We start from the raw sequence: 22851 nt of genomic DNA, 5'->3' as shown, positions 1-22851 counted from the left end.
AAAGGCTAAATAAATAAATAGACAGAAAACTTATTGCTATTATACTCTGTGAAAATGCAAACGTAATCTGCTTCCACCTAAAATGGGCCATTTTTTCAGTGATGTATATAAACAGGCAAATCCTTGTTTGGAATATTGGATTTTGCTTACATTAAAATCTGACATTCATAGAAACTTGATTATTGCACTGTGTACAGTGTCTGCATTATAGAACTATGGAATTGTTTAGGCTGGAAAAGACCTGTAAGATCATCAAGTCAAACCATTAACTCAGCACTGCCAAGGCCACCACAAGACCATGTTTCAAAATGCCACATCTACACATCTTTTAGATATCTCCAGGGATGATGACTCCACCACTTCCCTGGCCAGCCTGTTCCAATGTTTGACAACCCTTTCGGTGAAGAGCTCTCCCCTGATACCCAATCTAAACCTCCTCTGCTGCAAGCTGAGTCTATTTCCCTTTGCCCTATACATGCAAACTTTAAAAAAAAATTTTATAAAGTCAGTTTTTAAAAAGTTTAGTAAGTGAAACACTTTTCTATAAGACAAGCTGTGATTTGACAACCACACTTCACTACTATTAGCAAACTCCTGGCAAAACAACTGCTTTTTATTACACAGAGTTCTGTACTGCTGACCAGTGCAGAACTGACACACAAAAGTCGGTGCTGTGACAGTCGCTTGTCATTCCCCTGCCTGGCACTCCCTGCAGAGCAGAACTTTTCCACTGTGCTATTTACCACCATTTAATCTTTTTTACAGTACTACAGACTTGCTGTTTTTCCCTTCCATTTGAGGAGATTCTTAATATTTCTCATGGATGACTGCTTCCTTATGTCATTTTCTACTTAACACCTTCAGTGAAAACTGACATTCACAGTTAATACTCAGTCTCTCATGCAGTGGTTTTTGGAGAGACACATCAAGCAACTTCTATAGTTGGGTGCCAGCACAGTTATGTTTAAGCTAAAAATTCTGTTTCATCCTGTGGGTTAACTGCAGTGATTTTTACATTAACTTTAGCAAATGCTATAGATGTCTTGGTGCATCTTCCTCCTGGAAGTTTCCAGCTGTCCAAGAAGAGAAACTACTCTCCCCATGGTACTGTTGCTTGAGTTACGGAGGCAAGCAGTTCTGACTTCAGAATGTGTCACTCACACAAGTGAATTTTCTCTTGCCAGCTATATTTTGGTAACTTTTTACCACATGCAGACAAATTCTTGCTGCCTTCTCAGCCCAGATGAAGATTTCATTTACTTAGTTCAGTATCTCCCATTACCAATTTCACTTTCACTCATTTACCTTCACTCTCTCATTAAAGAACCTTTATCTCTCAGTTTGGATTCAAAACTGTTTTGGAAATACTTCACATGGAGGTCTCCATTTCTGTTCTGAAAACCTTAAGATCAAAATAACAATTGCAAGAAGAAGCAGCACAAATACACAGTGAACAAAATTAATTTTGAAAACTTCAACCTAAGCCTGTCTGTCAGAGACTCACCTGCGAACGGGCTGTGCAAGTTTGCTACGAGGCACTGGGATGCCCCCTGTGGAAGGGGCACTGGGTCTGGGCAAACCACTCCTCATCCCTGCTGGTCTGGTAAGAGTAGTACTGTTAATACTGCTGGCAGGGCTTGGCAAGCCTGAGCTCTGGGCTGCAAGAGGCCCTGGTGAAGAACTACTGTGCGTCAGCTGTGCGGCTTCTGGAGAGGCAACCGCGCCCGGCCCGTGGGTACTGAACGCCTTCACTGGCTGTCGGAGAGCTAGGGGAGACGGTGCCGCAGGCGAGCGGAACTTACTCGAAGAAGGTACTGGAAAATACAGAAGTTACTTTCAGCTTGTGCTACAATATTACTGAAATTAAGAACTGGAAATTACTTTATGTGATTGTACAAACAATATGGAATGTATAATGGAATACAGCCAATCAAGCAGCAATGAGAAACAGGAATTCAGGTGTCCTCTTTGTCATGTGTTTTTGATATCATAACTCTAATGCCCTCTTTGCTGGCTACAAATATTTATCTGGATTTGTAAATAATCCTAATCAGGCTAGAACTGTTGTATCAGTTAAGTCAAAAGAAAGAGAGAAGAAGGCTTAAGGAGAAATTTAACTGCTTCAGAAACATGTGAACTTCATTCCCATCTCTGAAAGAACATGTGGAAGAATACAGTATTCTAGTGTGACACGGGCTTCAAAGTCTGTATTAGTCTTCAATGATGAAATTTTGAGCACAGAGCATCTGGGTGTTTCTTTTATGCTGTTCTTTTTAACCACTGAGTTAGAATTCATCTAAAGATAATGTTACATCCCACATTTCTTGGCAGATGGAAAAAAAATGGGGTAGCTGTCCTGATTTCAGCTGGGATAATTTTCTTCCTAGTAACTGGTATAGTGCTGTAGTTTGGATTAAGGATGACATCAGCCAACCCCCACACCAAAGAGCTTAAGGTGCTGCTAAGAAACTTAAACCAGACAACTCTTAACAATTTATAGCCTTCCTCTTCTTACAAACATTACCTAAATTATCAGTATAACTAATACCTGTTTTCTAGTACTTTGTACCTGAGTTAGTATGCAAGGTTTTGTTATCAAGTCCTTTCTGGGATAGGTCAGTAAGACAGAATCTTCAATAGTCCTTTGATAATGCCAAACCTTAAGCATAATTCTTCACAAGTATGAGGAATATTTACAAATTATGCATAATTTATCACTGAACAGAATACTTAAAATTAACCCATAATCTTAGTAATGGAATGAAATTTCACCAGCTTTTCAAACTGATTAGGGTGCATCAGTAAGAGTCAACAGCGGATGATCAAATCTATCATATAACAAAAACATGTCTGCATTTAGTAAATTTGCATTAACTATTCCTTCCTCTACTAAATAAATGTTTTATACTGAGACCAAAGTTGCATTGTTTTTGACAGATGTTGTGCATAAAGAAGCTGGTCCTTAACACAGCTTTTATTATAATTTTCAAGGTAGATCCAGTAAGAACACGGAGAGAAAGGAGACGGGTAATGCAGGAATGCAGCATCCTAAATGGGGTACAGAGGAACTGGTAATTTTGAGATTGTATTTGGAAGCTGTTTCTTATAGGGGTGCCTAGGAAAATTAACATGTACCTCATTACAGATATGAATTGGATTTGATTCCTTTCTGGATTACCCAAGGGGGCCTTTCCCCTGACAGCAATATCAAACACAGCATGAAGCCGCTCATGGGAAAAGCTGACAAGAAAAGGTGACAGAGAGGTCAAAAACACATGACAGTTGCTAAGTGGCAGGGAGATTAAGTAAAAAACCTTAAAATAAAAACTGGCATCAAGCCAGAGTATGGATTAAGGAAATCTAGAATGACAGAATGACTGGACAAGAAGAGCGTCCAAGTGCTCCTAGGACTAAGATACATTATATGTAAGTTTTTAAAACGTGACCTCGCCTGTTAACATTGATGCAATCAAATCTGCAGAATTTCCAAGTGACTCTACAGTGTAAATGCTGGGAGCTTTTATCACTGAACTCCTCATGACAATGCTTGGAACACAAACACAGCACCATGTTAGCAGCTACCAACACAGCAATGCCAGTGTATAAAAACTGAATACAGCTTTGGGCCTCTTACAGGCACAACAGGGAGAAGGTTTTTAGGTACAGAATATAAGCAACAAAAAGTTGCAACAGAAGAAAGCTTCTCGCATTCCCAGCAGAAGTAAGGATCCAGTAAATCCGTCTTCTCCATCCTCTTTAACCTTCTGCTGGCCATATTTTACTATGCTGCAAACTTGAGCTGTCAATTCATAAAGCATTTCCTGTCAGCACAGCATTGCAGACATTGCTGAGAGCTATATTCATTCTTGTGCATAAAGGAATTAATTGTCTTCCAGAGCAGCCCACATGATGCAGTCTGGCAAACTGCCTAATAGTTCTGTTCTACAGATAAAGAATTTAGTCTCAGAGCAGTTTTGGATATTCATTATAGTCAGTTTGGCCTATCTGTAAGACAGGATCAGAAAGACTGAGGGTACTGCCTCACAGACTATTTGGTAACTGTGTAACCATGTATAGTATTTAGCTGATCCATGTTAAACAAAAACATGTAAACATGTAAGGGTAGTTCTTAATAACTTTACACAACTCAATCTCCTTATAAAGTAAACTAGACACAGCTACAATTAAAACATCTGGCAGCCAAAAAAAAAAAAAAAAGAAATTAAAAGGCATGGTGCAGTTATGACATTTAGATGTCCTACCCTCTCTGGGTTCTGTCCTGGATTGTGGGCAGGGAGCACGAGATCTCCATGTGGCAAAGTAGGGTGCTGTGAAGCTGCAAACTTATTTGGCTTGCACTCCAAGGCCAGCTGCTGCACACCAACTTGAAAACAGATTAAATTCTAATGCAGTTGTTAAATCACAACCATTATGATGAGATCAATCACCCCAGTATGAAAGAACAGATGAGGTAAAACTATCAGAATCAATAAACTGATCTGTCATCTCAGTACAGGAAAAGATGGACCTGTTGGAGCAGCTACAGAGCATGGATGGGTATCTCTCCTCCATCTGGAGAGAAGTGGAGGTTTTCAGCCTGGAGAAGAGAAGGAGAGGGGCTGGGGAGATGCTACCACAAAGTGGTAAAAAAAAGCCAACATGTGTGTGAAAGGTGTCAAGCTATGTAATGAACAGTATTTTAAGATGGTAAAATCAATTGTTGCTCAGCTGTTCATTTCTCTGAAAGTCTTGCTTCATTACTGTTAAATACTTCTATACTCATGAGGATCTCAGAAGAAAGAAAATCAACACATTAAGAACTATAATAGCAAATAACTGAAAAAGACAAAGCAAGTAACTGAAAGGGTCCTCATTTGCAGTAAGGAATGACAACAGCCATAACCTAGAAGTGCAATGTGCTCTGTTCCTCATTCTCTAAGGTTTAATAAATTTTCACAAATAACACAAACTCAAAGAAAAGCTGATTTTCTGTACATTTCTACAGGCTATTGACCTAATAAGTGTTCCAGACAGCCGGAGGAGGGCATGGCCAACTGGAAAGAAAGCAAAGAATGCTCCGCAGAGGAATAGCGATGGTGGTCTTATGCAAATCAGAACATTGTGAGAACTCTGTCTGGTATGAAGTATGAAAACTGTTAAGAGACTTCCTCTTAAGACATGTGAATCTGTTTCACGGGCATCAAACTCCGCTAAAACTTTCTGCACGGCGTGAAGATGACTCTAAGGAGTTGGCATTGTTATTGCCCCAAGAGAAACAGGTACATTCTGTCAGCCCCTCATGTCTGCACCAGTGACTCTCACAACACTCAAAGGATTCTAGCATCTACAAGCTTATGAATTAGTCTCAAGTGTAATATTATCTTTAAAATGAGATTTTCTTGATTGTAATAGACAACAGACCAACTATGCTTAAAATCAGAATCATTGTTTACCTTAACTGTGAAACTGAGGCAGTGTCACATACAAGGCTGCCAGAGCTGATTAAAAATCAGGTAAAACTGTCTAATTGCATTAGAGACTCAATATTTCATTGTATATTAAAAAAAAAAGGGTCAAGTTCAGCCAGTAGCAAACTGGAATATTATAAACAAGAGTCTCTAATTCCTTGAGTAAAAAACCTTAACTAATCTGTGTTGGGATTAACCTTCTGCTTTTGTGAGGAAAAGAGAAAGCACAAGTACATGCAAAATTCAACTGATAGTCTACACTCATCTTTTCATGGACAAATCTGTTAGCTTTTGTTCCCAGCACAAAGGATTGTATGAGTATTTTTACAGCTTCTGTTTTAAAAACTGCATTTTGCCATTTAAAAATTCCTATACAAATACAGCCCTAGTGAATATGTATTTAGGAGTCTACTTTTCTAATCCCTATTTCCTGATTAATGTTAGAAAGTCACTGTTCCTTGGATTTTTGTCTCAAAATCCAATATCCTATATAACACAGAGTTTACTGTCAATATTTAGACCAAGAAGTTAACTTTCATACAAGGATCACTTGGTTAATCTCTACAGTAATTGCAAGAGCAAGTTTATTAATCTAGAACATGTGAGATTTAATGCAGGCAAACCATTATCTGAGATTTGCTGGAGCTTGGTAAGAGGTTGTAAGTTAATTACCTCCTTTTGTAGATGGAGTTTGAAGAAACTGTTTGGTTTTGAAGGCAGCACGAGGCAAATTTTTCTGCCTTTGCAGAGCTGTTGAAAGACAAGAAGTGTTATATTTGTCTAAGAAGATAAGAAAACTAAATTTACTGAGAATTTCAGAATTGTATCCACTTGTGAAGCGTCAAGAAACAGTGTGAGTAAAACACTCAAAAAGCTGTTATGACTCTGGAAGTGATGGAGTTTTGTGAATGGTGCTTGCTCTTAATGGCAAAGAGTTGCAGAGGAGTGTGTCAGAAATTTTGCAGTGCAAAATGCGCAGATTTGGTAAGAGTAAAGCTTCTTGCAGGGCAAAAAGCCCAGAAATGCAAAACAAAAATTAAAACACCAAAGGGAGAACAAGCCACCTAGCAAACATGCTACAGCAATATGAGAGCAAGATTAGATACAGATGAAAATTAAACCGTTGTATTTGACCTAGCAAGACTAAGTTTTTAATTTTAGAAGCATTTTCAAAAAAATAATCTAATACTATACAAAAGCATAAATCTTTGTCTAGTATGATCATCATATAAACAAATTGTATTCTTCAGTTATGGAGACTTAAGCCTTCTTGAGAGATGTCTTTTTTCTCCCCTCTTCAAAAGGTATGCAAGGGGACTTAAGCTTAAAATGAAGACTTAACACTACGATTTATCAACTGCCAGCACGTACCCCAGCATGATGGAAATTCGTTTTTATTGCTCCTTTTCTCCCTTGTCCTGCCTTTTGTCTAGTAACATTCAAGGGCTGGTACTGCCTTGAAATGACCTCACTACCTACCAGTTACCAAGAGAGAAGCCAATGTTCCGAGAGCTGTAGAATCTTGGCATGGAGAGAATTACTTATTGCCAGAAGGAATGCATTGCCTCAGCCTATTTCCATCGCAGCACATTTAAGGGGGAGAAGGAGGAAAGTAGTCAATGAAATAAAGCTCTGACTACACAGAGACTTCATAAAATGATAATGTATGAATAAACATCTCTGCTTATCTCAGTGTATGAAGTTTTATAGCAGTATAAAACTGATTGCACTAGCAAGGCTTATTTCCATAGTGAGAAGGAAGAAAGATGGGGGAACAGCTGTGCAAAAAGATCCTGACCCTGAGTAAGGAATAATCCCATCACCAATTACTGAATATTGCTAGGTGGTGGGGGGGAACAATTTGAATCCTAATATTAGTTAATCCTTTTGTTTGATAATATATAATGACTACTATCACCTTTCCTGTGCTTTAGTCAGTGCAAAATACACAGTACTTTATGAACTATAAAAAATTCATCATGTGTTTTAACATCATGCTGAAATTATGACTAGGCAGGCTACTCAATTTAGTCCTAATAACTAACTAAAACTGTCATGTTCAACAAACAGCAAAAAGGAATTAAGATTGTTCATAAACACAGCAAAATTCTGCCTGTGCCCACTACTAATGAAAGCCTTATTCCTTCTACCAACTAGAATCTAATGCAAAATAGCCTGTGGCAATATGTAATTCTTACTCAACTGACACATGGTCTTCCTAGAAACTTTTTTTAAAGCATACATGCAAACAGCCAATTAAGCACAGTAAGGTCTCTAAATATGAGCACAATTCCTAGAAATTTACTGAAGCGGACTGCTTCAGTTCTCAAGTAATCCACTTTATTATTTTCTACAGAATCAGTGTTTCTATTATACCACACAAAATGAAGATAAGCTTCTTTCTTCATATTTTGAATTTGTTTTGTCCTAATCCACTCAATATGCTATTGCACATGGCACTTTCTTCCCCCATCATTATCCACACTTCTTGCAAGTCAGAGAGATGGGATGATATGGAAAGGATTTTAAATATGCATATATCAAATTCCTTCCTTCTCAATGGAGACTCCAGGAAATAGACACTCAATAGCAAAACATTTCTGTGCACTGAAACACTGAACAGAGCTTAGGCAGTACAATTTGAGCAATGCTGAGCTAACATGCAGTTTGAGATAAGCGCCCAGTGCATGTTTATCCACACCACTTGCTGCTCTTGAAGTGCTCTCTGGGCTGTGACATTCCCTGTCACATCTGCTGCGTGCTGAACACATGTAGTTACATTTACTTCTCATCAACACAACTGGACTACTTGGTTTCTTCAAAACTTACTCTTCCTCCTTTTACTCTGAACATGCCAAGCAGTTGGATCTTGGCAAGCAGACCAGTCACTTTACTGATAGTTTGAAGAATCTACAGCTCTTCAAGAAAGTTTTGTTATTTAGCTCTTCCTAAAAGCATCCAAGTGCTCATAGTGCCACTAAGTACAAAAGCATCACACAGAATTCAAAAGCAAGTAGTTCCTACATGGAAGTCACCCTACAATTTCTAGAGCTTTGAACAATCTATGTGGCATAGGACCCAAACACAGAGATTTCCCATCACTAACACTTCAGACAATACCTAATCCTTGGAGAACACACACATTACCATATATTCTAGTTTTTTAAGGTGAACAATTTACTAGCTTTCATATTTTTAAAAAAAGTACTTTCTGCAGAATGGCAGGGAGAATCAGATGTAAATGAAGAATCAAATTGTTACAATTGCTGTTTAATTCAGTCTCTCTTCAAAACCAATTTGGATTGTTCACCACACTGCAGCTCAAAGTTAAAATGCCAATGTTTTCATGTTTACAGTTGTACCTCTAAACATATCACATGTGTCTTCCCTCTCTTCTGTAAGCAAGCAAATACAATTTGGCTATAAAACTGTAAGAGGAATTGTCATTTCAGAAACTTACTGGATTCCTAGCTCATTTTTGAATGCCAGCAACAATAGCAAGTTCAGTATTGCAGCCACAGCAAATGTGCAAGTAAATTATGAACCGCAAATCTTTGACAAGGAGCAAAGTAGTGACCTGGGGTGGCAAGCCAGCATCCTCGCAAAGGTAAGCTCATGCAAAACTAGCAGGTGTATGAGGAAGCTTCAAATCCCAAGACCCAGAAATCATTGCCAAGGGAAAACAAAAATTTGCTGCAATTTAACAGTGCTTTGTGCAAAGTGACAAAATAGAAAACCAATAAAACAAAAAGTATACAATAAAAAGGACACAATTCTGGAAATCTTTATACAATGTACAGTTTTGCAGAAAATTTTTTAATCCGGACTAAGCAAAGATACTTACTCATTGACTTCACACACAAACCGTTTTACGATTGTCAATAGCAAGACTCTGACAAACATCTGTAAGAGCAGGGAAACTGTAAAAGCTAGAAATCTGGCCTTTATTAATGATATTTAACTTACATTTAAATGTAAGTTGGTCTAGAGTGGTTCACATTTGGGGAAATTGTCTATGAAAGAAAAGCAAATTTACCTAGTAATTCTTAATGCATCCACAAGTTGAAAGAAAGAAATATAAACACAATCAGACCACTTTGGTTCCAATGAAGTAATTGACTAAATATTGAATACTGAATCTTCTGTTGTCTGATCTTTCCAGAAAGCTTAACCGTGAGTATACTTTTAATTCTGGGAATAGCCTTCTAGCTAAGTTGCTCTCTATGCTCTTCCCTTCCCAGTTCACTATATTCTAAAGCAACAAATAAAATCTGTAGAGATTTTTACTAAAAATATTTTTTGTTCATTTTCTTTCAGCTCATTTTGATAATTTTTCCTATCACTGAAATAGCACAGTTGTAGACCAGGTGTCCAACTGCTCTGAATGCTTTATACTTTGCTAAGGCTGCCTAACAGGCAACAGTTGTGCATTTGAACTACACAAACGTCCCTTCAACTTGAAATCCCACCTTCAGCTTGAAATCCCACCTTCTGAGTGTCTGCCAAAATTGGAAGAAGAGGGCCAAGGTGCAAGGATGTTGGAGTAACTTATATGAATAATGGTAAAGTCACACTAACTTCTGTCTACTACAGTATCACACCCCTGGGACTGACTGTCCACACAATCCTTACATCTGCTCTGAGTCTGTACAAAGACAGAAACCTTGGAGTCTTTGGCTTGGTCTCTATTCCTTATTCTGTATTTAACTGTACTTGGTAGCTTTAACACATAATTTTGAAAGTTTTAAGACAACCAACTAGGTATGCCACTATGCCTTCACTGTTCTATAGGTAAAGTACCCCTAGTTAAATTCACAAACATTATTTTTACATTTCCTGTCAAATACTTAGATTACTGATGAACCTTTATCACAGAATTTTTACTGTTCAAAGCTCTACACATAAAAATATTCATAACGTATTCTTCCCTTGAAAATGTCATGCAAGGTTATTAAATTCAGAAACTTGTTTTAAAAGAAATAGTCAGGAAACATTTAAACAACAGGAACTGGCAATATTGACATATAAAGAAACACTGAATATTTAATTTTCATTTGCTTTGGCTTCTTTAAGGTCACCATTTTCAAGAGATTTGTGAGAATAGCAGCATTTTCATGTCAGCAGTTAACTTCTGGAGATACTAGGAAAGTAATGGGAGTCCAGCAACGGGCTAATATGTTTTATGAGACACAGGTTTATCAAAACCTTTTTTAGGAAGTAACTGACACTTAAGTAAACAAAATTGCCAACTGGATATATAATTCACGTGCCAAAAAAAAAAAAAAGGGAATAAGAAGGAAAGAAACTGCAGAACTGCAGACATGGGTTAACTTAAAGGGTTAAACTGAAATGAACACTTTCAGGTCATGTTTCATTAGTTTAAAAAAAAAAAGCAATAAACATCATCTAGGTGTTTTTTCAGAGCCTAGAAAGAAAACAGTTTCAGACATGCCCAAATACTGTATTTATAATTCTTCATATTACTTCTACATATACTTTTGGGAAACTATGAATGACACCTTAATAAGAAACCAGACTTTGACTATTCTGTATAACATAAAAACAGATTCACAAAGTCTGATTATAAATCAAGATCAGCATCTCCAGTGTGGCATGTGATCTTTTGCTTTGCCCTGAGACTGGGCAAAGACTGCTGAATACCGTCACTTAACTCTAATTTACATTGAGGTAGTACTAAAGGTACTTACTGGCTGAGGCTTGAGGTTGAATGCGAGGTATTCCTCCATTTGGCACTTGGAAGTTTGAGTCACTCCTGCTGTTTTTCACAGACTCAGCTTGGATGTTAGATGTCCTGGACAAGTTTGGAAGACTACGCCTTAGTTTTTCTGTATGAAATAATACAAAGATACGATGTGTAGTCTGATGCTGGACAAAGGTCAGTTTGCAAACCCGTAGTTGAACCCCAAATGTGACACAAAGTGTTAGCCATATAAAACTACACTGCAATTTAAAAGTGTATTTTGTTACATTGCTTCTTCTCAAATCTACCACATACAAAATATTTATGCATCTAAAGAGTAAGAATGTCTATTTTTCACCTATGATAAAAAAGTCAAGCATATTGTGTTTTGAAATTGAAACATATCTGGATTGTGATTCTCTGGGTTTTATTGTACTATTATCAAAGCTGAACAGACAAACCTAATTTGCAGTTTTGCACAGTTTTCAAATTATTTACCTAGAAGGTTATTTGTAACAAAATGCTTGCCTGAAGAGTAAAAACAACATAGATGTTTGAGTAAATTTTTGAGACTACCTTGTCCCATATCAGTCCATTATACAGCAAATAACAGACACCCACTTGGTAAGGACCTCTTCATACACAGCATTCAAAAATACTGAAGTGTCCAGTTATGCTTCATCTTTCACATATGACTTGACTTATCTACTCAGCTAATGCTGATACTTTAGGGGCCTTCTAATATTTGTACCACTGTTCACAGAATATGACAAAATGCCATTAAGTACTTCTCAAGTCTAATGACATTCTATGTATCTTCAACCCACGCAGAGCTAGGTTGATGACATACTCTGGATAGAAGACTGAAGATGCCTTGACAGGATGAGTGGCCAACCTGATTCTGCAGAGGGATGCAGGGAAGAAGTAGGTTAACCATGCACAAGCACTGAAGGTGAAAACAAAACTAAGTCTTCATTGGCTGAATATTCCAGTAAGTGTACTTTCTTCACTTAGCAGTTTGCATTCCTTTCTACTGCACTTAGTACATTGTTGAACCATGTCAATCAAATTTCCCCCCAACCATTCTAGACAAATAATATTTAAAAAAATAAGAGAAAACCTGAACAACTTTTTTTGGCTGCTGGTGTATCAACTCTGAATATCCAAGCAACACTCAGCTGCACAAAAACCACTGCAAGCTAACTCCTTGGAAGTGTTTCAGAAACGCATGATCACACACTCTATTTTGATCCCTCTGGTATGTGGGATACTAGCTTTTGGTACCATTCCTCTCAGGATATTTTTACTGCAGCTCGTCTAGCATGCTTTAAGAGTTTCATTTTAAGGAATCAATGGGAAAGGAATTCTCGATTAAGTTACAATATAATTGATTAGCTTTTGTGTTGCACATTTTCCTAGATACCTGAAATTTCCCCAAACCACTATTACTAGTAAGGGCAATTCTTAATATCTAAATATATATTCTTTCTAAATTTAAAATCTTACTTGCTGGATAAAAACTACTTTTGTTGAAATGGGAATTTGCTTGCAAAATTTCATCCCAGTAAAAGGAGTTTCTGCTAAATTGCTACTAGGAAAAAGTACATTCAGGAAGAAAAGTTGTATCAGCATTATATTATTTTGTTCTATGCCAATATAGTATAACTGCATTGAATTTACTCCAAACTTTATTTATCATGCAGTTTTCACAGCTTTGAGATATCTAAAATATCCAACAAATACATGAGTTAAGTACTAATATTTTTAAGACTATGTTCATGATTGAAAAGTTTTGAGTCCTGTGCAACCAGAAGAAAGCATTCAGCTGCTTCACAGGCTATAGGCATGCATAAATTGCCATGTTACTCTTACCTGACCACAGTTATTTCCTCTGCATTTTGCTCTGTCATCTGCAAGGCCTAACTCTACTAGTAAATGAGTCTTCCTGCTTTATTTTAGTGCTTTTGCCTGCCAAATATAGCCTTGGTCACTATGAAACTCAATTATACTCATTGACTGGATAACATCTAAAATAAATATAAGCCTATCAACTCATCTGACTGTAAGGGTGCCCCAGCAGAACTTAAGCTTTGCTTGCTCTGCATTTTCTTCATCAATTCAGAGATTAAATCACAATGTTACACAGGCATATAATTTTAGGACTGCACACTGACAAAACTCCTATACAGAAAATACACAACTAGTCGTGTAATGAACTTCAAATAGTTTTTTACCTTCACTTTTGACATTACTGGTTTGCAAGTCTGTAGGATGGCCTTGAAGCGAAAGACGAGGCTGCTGTAAACGGCTGATCATAGGCTGTGGTGACACTCTGCTGTACTCTATGCTTCGAGCAGGGGATCGGGAGCGAGGCGAGTTTCTTGGAGATTGTTTTGGTGAAGGCCAGGGAGAACTGCGAGGTGATGGTGAGAACCTGCTAACAGCAGGGTGCACTGTGTGATGTGTGCCATCTTCCTCATCTTCTAAGCTCTGTGCATCAAGCTCCTGGTCGCTGAACGTGCCTCGCCGCGTGGAATTGCAGGAGGAGCCAGAACTACGGCGAGAAGCTGTGGCTGCGTACTCCTGCCGCAGGCCTGGCAACAACAAGAGCGCTGTTTACTCGCTTCCAGCCCACAAATGGATCCAACTAGAGACAGTGCACACAGATAGCTGCACAGTTCTCAAACCCAAATTTGGCTCACCTTAACTCCTGTTACTGGAGGCATTACATAAATTCCTATTAGTACCAAAAAGTTATCTACCAACTAATAATGACTTGAAGTAGGTGAGTTCATTCTTTTTCCTAGTAAAGCAATCATCAGTATAGGTGTGTCTTGGTCATCTCCTCTCCCATGCTGCAACTAGCAACACAGGCTACATCATAATTTTGGTATCAAGTAACATCCTACAAAAATTACAGCAGCCACAGTGAAATGTCTCTTGCAATCTGTTAGTGTATCCAACCAGAAAAGCAACACAATAAGCTACTCCTAGAGAAACTGGAGGTGTTAGATCAATGGTCCCTGAAGTGTGGTGCCCACACCCCCAGGGATAAGCAAACCAATCCACTGGCATAAAGCAAGAAAATTCTGAACAACTAGTATTTTTAAAACAGCATTTATCTTGTCTTTATCTCATACTTTTTAAAATAATAATTTTGTGTATACCTATGTATTTATGTGTATGTTATACACTAGAGTAATACATGTCTATAATTTATGAAAAAATGCATATATTAGGCATTTGGTTTTGGTTTTTTCACTTATATAGATACACAATGAAACAGTCTGGAGACCACCTAGTTAGATAACCAAAATTATTACCACTTTCTGCAAACTCAGAGGGACAAAAAGTCTCAACTAAAGCTATAATTAAAGACAGACATCTATATAGGCACTTTTCTTAATAATTCTTTGCCAAAATATTGACTTTACATTTTGGTGATTTAAATTATGATTTAAGCATTGATGCGAACAAGACACATCAGGAAGGCAACAATCTCCTGAGAAGAATGGTGGCAGGCAGTAGTCCTGCCATGATTCTAACAATCATCCTTTTAGCAAATACTATACCTTACAAATTCATACTCTCCAGCATTGTCTTGTCCATTGTTTCTAAAGAAAAGTTCTGCACAGCAACTTCCTTTCCTTAGCCTGAAGGCTGAAGTCCTTAACCAGCTTTCTTGGCCAAACCACACTTCTACATCCATAGTAGAAGTTATACTGCTTTTCCATGCTTACTAAACAAGTACTACTGCAGTTATTAAAAAAAAAAAAAAGGCAACAGCTCTATTTGATTTCAGGAAAAAAAGCCCACTTACTTTCTTCCTGCATTCGTGCTAAAATTTGCACATCTGTAACATCATTTAACTTGTAATTAGACCCAATAGAGTCTTCATCCATCTCCGACGCACTTAATTCACTGTCCAGAGAAGACTGTGGACTTAGTGGAGGATTTCTATCTCCTGAAATTTTAAGATGACCTATGGAAGGAAAATAAAGTAACAGGAATTGTTGTTACTAAAAAAAAAATTAAAAAAAAAGGAAAGCTGCATTTCCTTTCCTAGTAAAAACCACCAGTCTGAAGAAATTGCTACTGAGACATTGATCTAACAAACCATTTGAAACATTTGATTATTTTATGGCAAACCTAGGCTGAAAATGTAACTTACAAAAGCAGGTCTTAGCCCTTACCTTCTAAAAATGGGCAACTTCATAAAATCATGGCAACAGTCTCAAACAAACTAGTGGCAAATAATTTGGTCTACCACAGCATGTTACAACTGCTATGATGTTTGCACAGCTCTACAAAAAAAAGCAACTGCATACCTGGTTCCACCTGTGCTTTCATTCTCACCTCTGGATATACCTTGTAAGATGTAAGTTTGACTGGATCTTTCTTAACAATAACGATTTTGCAGATCCAATGAATATTGATTCAGTTTGGAATGCTTAAAATAGACTTAATCTGAAAATACTACCTGTTCCACATACACACCTTTGCTGAACTGTAACATGGAAACTACAACAAGGAAAAACTCTCCCTGTTCGCTGCCTTCTGCCTTCCTATTGCCGGTTACATCTGTCCCTCAGGCAGACATGTCATTGTAGCACACGATGCAGAGCAGAGCCACCAAGATTAAACCAAAAACTGGGTAATGGCTCTCATGCAGTGCAAGCTTCTGTAAAAGTCCAGTGAACTAGTGATAGCTGGATTGTCAACACAGTGTATTTTTCATGTTTCCTGTAAGCTAACTTAAATAATATACAATAAGCCAACAGTCTGACTTCAGAGTAGAGATACGTTCCAGGCACCAATTTTTTTCATGCAAAGAAAATGTCTACAGTGCAGAATAAAAGTAGAAAACATTGCCAGAAGGTAATGTTTACACTGATGGGTACAAAGTCTCATGGAATGCTTAACTAGAATGTATGCTTCTTCCTTATGCCATACTGTTCACATCTCAGAGGTATTGATGGACACACTGCATACAAAATGTTTCAGTTAGCAAACAACAGGATAGCTGAAAAGACTTCGCAACTACCAACCCCTAACCTTGGAACACCTACCATGGAACTTACACCCCTGTCAATTACAGGGTCAGTTCCAGAAGCCACTTGGAACTCCACAGAATGAACTCAGGCGTTTTGGTCTAACTGCTAATCACATACATCAGTAATTTTTGGGACGCAGACACCCAAAGAAAACATTTTACATGTTTCTCATGCCAGAGAGTATGCAAAAATCCCTTCCTCAAAAGCTTAAAATGTGTGATGCATACATCCTACAAAATGCTGGAAAGTTCTGGAGTCTTTCTTACTCCAGTTCAATGCAAATATTGTCTATCTGAGCATATTTGTGAAGGAAGAGGAGGAAGAAAGACCAGACTTACCTGAGGTACCAGGAGGTATGAGCTGTTTCCCTAAAGCAGATTTCACTGGTGTTGAGGAGGGAGAGTTGAAGCCACTGCTGTAGGGGCTGCCGGTATTTGGACTGTAGGAGCTCGCGTAACTGACCGCACTGAAAGGGCTGCTGTACAAACTCTGTCTCTTGAGAGCTGCAGGAGAGAGGGGAAAAGTGATGAATTATACTGAATGAATTGATGAAAAACAAATACAATACTATACTGTGGCTTCAGTGTGATTTAATTACTATGCAATTCAAGTAGAAAACTTCAGTCATCAGAAAGTTTTTCCACTGCTTTCTTCACCCCTAGATATAACCATAATGTGAAAAGAGTGGCAGAAGAGGGCAAGACAAGACAGTGACAAGTGAAGAAGTCAGATCTAAGATCACTACAGCTGATGTCTTTGAGACGTCCAGTGTAGGTGCTCGGAAGCAGGAAGGCTCAGTTACACTAACATACACCCTATACACAACTACATACAAACCAAAGCACACCATGAAGTCATGTTCTCAGAACTCTCAGACCTGTCTGAATCACAAAATACTTCAACAGTAACCCCAAGACTGGCACCACACAACTAAGCAGTATCACCTACAAAATTTTCCTAACCATATGCTGAAATCAAAAACCATTAAGTAAGGCAAATTGTTCTGTATAGATTTGTGGGTAGCATGAACCTGCCAGACTAAAGCAAATTGACTATTTCCTACGGTTAACCTTCTGTTCTAATAACTTGGGATTTTCTGACCATAGGCTTCAACCTCAAACGCAATATAAGATCTAAATTGGGTACTTTCCTCTGCCATTTACAGTACATGTTTCAATGCTGAAGTATTTTCAGATTAATTTTAAACACTGGTGAACATTAACAGTGGTGAACAGTATGATGCTGAAATTCTGCTGGTTGTCAGGTATATTATTTGTTTAGTTACTTGATTATTTTGTTCAAAAGTTTACATTTTAAATATAACAGAAAATGAAATTTCAGCTACAGAGGTAGTGGGATCCAAAAGATATTTAGACATTTTTGCTACAAATCAGTTCCTTCACTGCTGGAAGTATATTAATGCAGAAATGTATATAAGGACAAATTAAATTGCAAAATGTTAAGGTGAAAAAGCTAGAAATGCCAACTTGATGTTATGTAAATCCAGATTACATTTAGTTGCAGCTCACCCAGCTGCTGAAAGTAAGCCATTAAAAATATTGTGTGACATTCCTCTTAGTGAAAAAAGGGCTTCGATTGGTGCAGTAAGGATTAGGCTACTGATAGCAGTGGACTGAAAAAAAAAAAGGAAAGGAACCCAAATTTTCTTACTAAAAATCATTGTTGCTTTGACATTAGAAGCCAAAACAGACTACAGTTGCATGAAATGCTGCTTTCAGCAGCCAAGCCCAGCAAAGCTTCAGCTTCTCCCCTTTGCTCTTGGTCACAACATCCTCAGTTGTCCTGTGCAAACATTGGTGGGGCTGCGCTATTATCTGATCTACTAAAGTATATTTAAGTTAAAAAATATCAGGAGTATTTTCACTGATTGCATCACCTAATCAGTTTTTAAGAGTGCCCCCAAAAAAACATCCAACCTAGCCAATGGCAGAATACAGCACAGAGGCAAAAGCAGCAGAAATTAAAGCTGACTTTGCAGCAAATTCCTAAAATTGCATTTTGTGTAAAGATCCTTTCTAAACCAGTTAATATTACCAGTGTTTAGTTAGAATGAAAAGACAGTTATAGATGAAGGGTGAAAGGTTTATATTCCAGCTTTCACCGAAAGTCTCAATCAATATGTGGTAATTTCAGCAAGTTGTGAATTCACTAAATTCTAGCAAGTATTCATGAGGTATCTTCGGTTTATTTTGAGTGTCAGAAGGGAAAACTTCCATTTAATTACAAAGCTCAGTAAACAAAGCCAGTAATTACAAGTCACTCTGTTCTGGGTGATTATGATGAGGCCTTTGATATCAACTTCTAGCATTCACAAAGGAACCCCAAAGCATCTACTCCAATTGAATCTTTGTTCTCACACCAAAAAAAAAAAAAAAATCTACTTTTCATCTCTTGCCGAAAAACATCATTAAAAATCTGTAAAATGTAAGTCTGCACAACAGTTCTTTCTTTTGTATTTATTACAGAGACAAGTATTTTAAAATACTATCCACACATTAGAAAACAATTCTACTACTGTACAGTCTTCAAAACAGGCTCTTTGTATACATCCATAATGATACAAAGTATTTGATCATACACAGATTTTTTTGGATGAAACTTAGCACAATTTTGCTACATGTAAAAAGTTTGCTCCTGTATGTGGTGAGACTTGATATACACAGTAGTTTTCATCATAGCTAATGTGAACATTCATCAGCACAGTACATTTTCCCAGACAAAATAAACCTGGATTCAAACCCATTTTATGGACCAGAATTCCTAAATGTTTTCCAACAGGCATTTTTGTGACTCAGGAAGACATTGCTATTTTTACAAATAGAGATATGGTCTTTATTAGGAGTGTCAGACAAAACTAGCAAGATAGATAATCATTTTAGCATTACAATGATCCTAATATTAAACACTAGCTTACAAAAGATTACACATTAGCTTTCAAAGCACCAGAAGGGAGGGTTGATAATCAGCAAGTTTATTTTAACGTAAATTTTCTTTTATAACATTCAGAAACAGTATGCAGCATCTAATTCCTTTTAGTTATGCTTTTGCTGAATGGTAATAAATTTCTCTTTTGCTGTAGAAAATGGGAAAATTTGAGTGCAGAATATACATAAAGTTCCCTCTAGACTGAACACACTTCCAACACTAAGCATGACTTGCTCTGCAATTGTAAACCTGACTGCTGACAAGGCATTGTGCATCAATAACTGCTAGCAATAGCATGGAGCTGAGAGCTCTTCTTCCCTCCTTTACTGTCATGCAATGAAAAATATGATGGAAGAACAAAATGTAAAACACAAGAGAGCATTTGAGACCTGAAAAAGAGGAAAAAGATATTAAGATTAGAAAGACCTAACAACAGGAACTAACAATGTAATAAGAGTCAATGCAAAAGAAGCATCAGCAAGGATTCAGGAAAGAAAGTTACAGACGTGTGAAAAGCCTTATCCATGGAGACTGGAGCCAGAATCTATGAACTGAACCAGTAGCTAGTAACAGGTTAAGTGATGGGCCCATGAGATACAAGTGCTATGCAAAATACAAGTTACACGATACTCCTGAAGTTTAGAATAGGAAATACACACAAAGTTACAAGAAACACTTCTTGTCTTCTCCAGTGGAGCTCCCTGGTACCCTTATTCTTAAAAGAGGCTAGTTGCTCTGAAAGACAATTTTCTGTTTTGTTGAAAATTCATTTTTACATGCAATCTGCTCCAACCAGCATGTGCCCATCTTTTCTACCATTAGTATTTCCACCAATTAATACTATACATTAATTGTGTTATTCTTACAAGTATCACTGCCAGAAGCAGATTCACAGATCTAGGGGAAAACAAAAAAAGAGAAAACACATAGTTGGAATGTTAAAACTTTCAAATGTATCCATTTCACAGAGAAGTTTCCTGCCATTCTGCTTCAGCTATGAATTTTTAAAGATACCCTGTGAGTAGCAGAATTAGTGGTACTTCCAGAAGACTTCTAATCAGTTCTGAAAGAAGTTAAACCACAAACAGAATTATGTCAATCAACTGCTATCCATTCATAAATACTCAGTAGTATTCACATTCCCAAACCTGTATCATCCTCCATAAATCCCTGTGATGTGAGTGCTTTTTGTTGTTCAGAATCTCAGTCTTTGCCTGTATCTAGTCATAAATCATGTTAACTGCTCAGGTAAATTTTTCATAGACACTTGTCCAGGCAGCATAAAAAAGCACAAGAAATAGGGAAATATTCAGGGTGACTCGTACTGAAGGCACCTCCACCACTACGCCCACAATTTTCGAAAGAATAAAGAATGATTCAAATTCTATTAAGAACAGTTTCAGTACAAACCAGAATAAAGACTGAATTGCTCCAAAAAAACCAATACAAGGACAGCAAAGAAGTTACAGTCAAATAAACTCAGCACAAAGTTTACGTATAACCACGGAAAGGAGGTGGCTGTTGGAACCACTCCTGGAACTGTGTGTTCATACTCTCTTAGCTCAAGTCCAACTATGCTACTGATTCCTGAAGACAACAGTTTAACATGTAGCAGCAGCAACAAAAAGATGGAACAGGAGGAGAATAGCTATTACTAGCAAGAAAATAAGTTTTCTCAGCATAATTTAAAAAAAAAAAAAGTTCCAACAAAGAAACAAAACAAAACAAGAAACCAGATGGACAGAGAATTCTAATCAGACCTTCAGCATTTTGCTGCTGGTTTGAGATAAAAAAGTCTGGTACTAGAAGGATAGAGAATGCAGACTTTCATTCTCAGGGGTCAAACACTCTCCAGTTTTGAATATAACCAACTAATTAGTATTAAGGAAGAATCATGAACTCTGAAATATGACTGTAACTAGATCTCAAGTTACTGGGGATGGGAGGAGAAGAAATCATTATCATCTCCCCAAAGTATGCAGAAACTTAAGCCTCCATTTCTTTAGATGAAGTAAAATAGGTAATCTAGCAGAAAATCAAGTTTCATGCTAACATACTGACGAGTACCTAACAATTATGACACCTTAATACACACTTTTAATTTTAAAAAAATTATGAGAAACAAACATACAAACAGACATACAAACATTGGCTTTTCCTGAAAACATCAGACCAAACTATGCAGGTACTACAAAACTCTGAAATCATGACTCATGATCTAATGCCTTCTTTCATTTCATTCATATAAGTAAAATGAGTAGAATTAATGACTTTGTAAACCATAATGAAAGCTTTAGACACAAGTAATTGATAGTTGTTTTATCTCACAACCATTAGCTAATTCTGATGCTGTTTCCGAATAAATACATACAACCCAGTGGTTTCAGTGTGCAGAAACTCACCCGACATTGTTTGTTCCAGCTTGTGGATCAGTGACTTCTTAGCACATTCAACATCAGGACTTGGGTAATCTAATACCTGTCTGCACCAAACTAATGGACTGACACTTTTTTGCAGTGGATTTTGTTTCTTCTTTGGAGATGTATATAACCTGGAAAAGAGAGGAAAAAAAATATTGAGGACAGATAAAATGAACATAAGATCAGACATGCAACAGAACCCCACAGAGTATGCTATTTCTGGTTTTATACTCTATCTACACTATAGTACAATCCCAAAAGATAAAGCACATATTTGACCCTAAAATGAACTATTTGGGACAGAGTATGACAGTGATAACATATGGCTACAGAGGACTTCAGACACATTACATATATGGACAATTTCACTGTCACATAAACATACAAAAGAGGATTAATCTTTTCAGATTCACCTGAAAGAAATAAAACACTATGCATAGAGAACTCTTGTTTTCCTAAGCAAAGGAAGCAATAAGCATCTTGATAGCCAAGGAGTAGTGCTAAAGTACAGAAAACACAACTACTGTTTCAGTAGCCTTGAACAGTACACAATTTATTTTTGTTTATTATTTCTATCCTAGCACCTGATTTTTTCATAGTCCCCAGAGCCAAGGGACTATCTCTGTCTTAAGGAGGTATACAGTCAAGCATCAGCAACAAGGAAAGAGAAATAATGCACACAGGAGAGTAGAGAGAAACAATTGATCATATTGTTTTGCCAGAAATACTGAAACCTTTGTCTGTCCGCATCTCCATTCATTTATTTTAACATCAACATTCCATGACTGAAGAAAGTAGTAATCCAGTTTAAAAACTCTAGAAATTTAGCTGAAAACTTCTCCTCCCTCAACAGACAGATCAAAGGAAAAGTCAAAACCACACACTCAAAGCAGGGAACTTTAGCTTACTTTGGACTAGAACCAAATTTGGAAATGTGGTTCAGCAAAAGACAAAAGTAAATTGCAAAACATAACTCTTAACTGGAGATTATACATGTGTAGAATCAGCTAAACAAATGTTTCTTCTAGAGTAATGACAGACTTCATATTCCAAGTGAATATGACTGTATGCCACACAGCGTCACTTAGGAACATCTGACAGTCTAATCAGACATGCTTCTGTACAAAATACACAGCAAAAGTTGTTCTCTTTATGCCAATGACATTAGCAACACAGAAGTTATTTCCCACAACTTTCTCTCTACAAGATTATCTCATCTCTCCTCTGTAATTCTACAACTTGAACTGTGTTATAATAGCTTT

General features: G+C 37.3%; 1 protein-coding gene and 1 long non-coding RNA gene across 6 annotated transcripts in view; one reads left to right on the top strand and one right to left on the bottom strand.

The window, feature by feature from the left end:
* The window catches only part of SLAIN2 (SLAIN motif family member 2), a 34482-nt gene that overhangs the window by 2850 nt on the left and 8781 nt on the right, over window positions 1-22851 (bottom strand). Inside the window, exons 2-9 of one of the 5 annotated variants that reach the window (XM_038134173.1) lie at window positions 21572-21720; window positions 16562-16726; window positions 14990-15151; window positions 13404-13763; window positions 12020-12070; window positions 11177-11314; window positions 6141-6218; window positions 1505-1814 (exon numbers count right to left, since the gene is read on the bottom strand). In XM_038134173.1, coding sequence (XP_037990101.1) covers window positions 1505-1814; window positions 6141-6218; window positions 11177-11314; window positions 12020-12070; window positions 13404-13763; window positions 14990-15151; window positions 16562-16726; window positions 21572-21720 — 1413 coding nt within the window. Of the gene's footprint in view, window positions 1-1504; window positions 1815-6140; window positions 6219-9312; window positions 9372-11176; window positions 11315-12019; window positions 12071-13403; window positions 13764-14989; window positions 15152-16561; window positions 16727-21571; window positions 21721-22851 lie in introns of those variants that run through there. The other 4 variants (XM_038134178.1, XM_038134176.1, XM_038134174.1 and 1 more) reach the window with 4 other exon arrangements.
* Window positions 6226-10870, top strand: LOC119700007. The gene is made up of 2 exons (XR_005256630.1): window positions 6226-9075; window positions 9786-10870. It is a non-coding gene; the product is annotated as an uncharacterized LOC119700007 (long non-coding RNA).

Source organism: Motacilla alba, chromosome 4, assembly GCF_015832195.1.
Source record: "Motacilla alba alba isolate MOTALB_02 chromosome 4, Motacilla_alba_V1.0_pri, whole genome shotgun sequence".
NCBI classification, from domain to species: Eukaryota; Metazoa; Chordata; class Aves; order Passeriformes; family Motacillidae; genus Motacilla; species Motacilla alba.
This window is presented reverse-complemented; position numbering and strand designations above follow the sequence as displayed.